Genomic DNA, 1,059 nt, shown 5'->3' with positions numbered 1-1,059 from the left:
CGTAACCGGGGACCCTCCTCGCGCAGGGGGCCCGGCTTTTCCCCTCCAAGGTGACTGGAGTTCCGACCTGTGCTCCCCCCCCCCCCCCCTCCCCCCGCGTCCCGCCCCCTTCCAGGACCCTCGTCACCAACTGCTTCCGCACGACGATGGACTCGATCACCGAGTAGCGTGACAGGATGCCTCCCTCCCTCCCTCCCGAGCCCCTGCTTCCAAATACGCATATCCACCCTCTAGACGCGCTTTGTCCGTCCCCTCTCACGGATGAGGGGGGCCCCGGAGGGAGGACGGTCGACGAGACCACCAATACACAAATGCAACAGAGATGGCGCATGTCATGTCATTTGAGATCTCCCCCTCCCCTTTCACCAGATGCAGGGGACATGTGGGGGGGGGGAGGGGGAAGTAAACCCACCGGCCGCATGCGCGCGCGCGTGTGCGTGTGCGTGTGCATGTGTGTACATGTGCGTCCGCCTGCCCGCAGAGACAACACATGCCCAGGAGCGTCACGCCTTGCCGGCGGTTGCCAACGGCGGGAGCCCCATATCGCCGGCCGTGTCCGGGCCTTCCCCCGGGGGACATGCACGAAGCACACGCAGAACCAGGAACTTATGCGACACGCGCAGACGCTCGATGGCCGTGTGCCGGCTCAGCCCGGCTAGGTTGAGCCCATCGATGGCTACGATCTGGTCTCCCGGGCGAAGGGCGTCGGTTGAGGCCGGCTCGAAGTCGACGTCCGTCGGGAGGGTGCTGGCCCGGCGCCCGGCGCTCGGGGCCGGGGCCGGGGCCGTCGCCGGCCGGCGGAACTGCCGGGCGAGGGCGGCCGGGCTGCCGGCCGACACCGCGGACACCGCGATGCCGTGATCTGAAACAAGGACATGGAGGCCCAGCGGGCCGGAGGGGTCGCGCACAATCAGCACATCGAACAGCCGGCTCGGGCTGCCGGCCGGCGACAGGACTGTGCATTAGTCGGCCAGGGACGAGCGACCGAGGCGCGGGGTGCGGAGGTGTTGGCACGGGAGGTCAGCGGCTTGTCCAGCTGCAGGGAGAGAGGCAGGAGGG

At 68.8% G+C, this 1,059-nt stretch overlaps 1 protein-coding gene across 1 annotated transcript in view; it reads right to left on the bottom strand.

The window, feature by feature from the left end:
* Window positions 1-503: 503 nt before the first annotated feature.
* The window catches only part of H696_02201 (hypothetical protein), a gene marked incomplete at both ends in the record, with an annotated part of 5,653 nt that continues 5,097 nt past the window's right edge, over window positions 504-1,059 (bottom strand). Inside the window, one exon of the mRNA XM_009496099.1 lies at window positions 504-936. Coding sequence (XP_009494374.1) covers window positions 504-936 — 433 coding nt within the window. The remainder of the gene's footprint in view (window positions 937-1,059) is intronic.

The sequence above is a fragment of the Fonticula alba genome (genome assembly GCF_000388065.1).
Source record: "Fonticula alba strain ATCC 38817 unplaced genomic scaffold supercont2.3, whole genome shotgun sequence".
NCBI lineage: Eukaryota > Rotosphaerida > Fonticulaceae > Fonticula > Fonticula alba.
The sequence above is the reverse complement of the archived record's forward strand: the minus strand, read 5'-3'. Positions and strand labels throughout refer to the sequence as shown.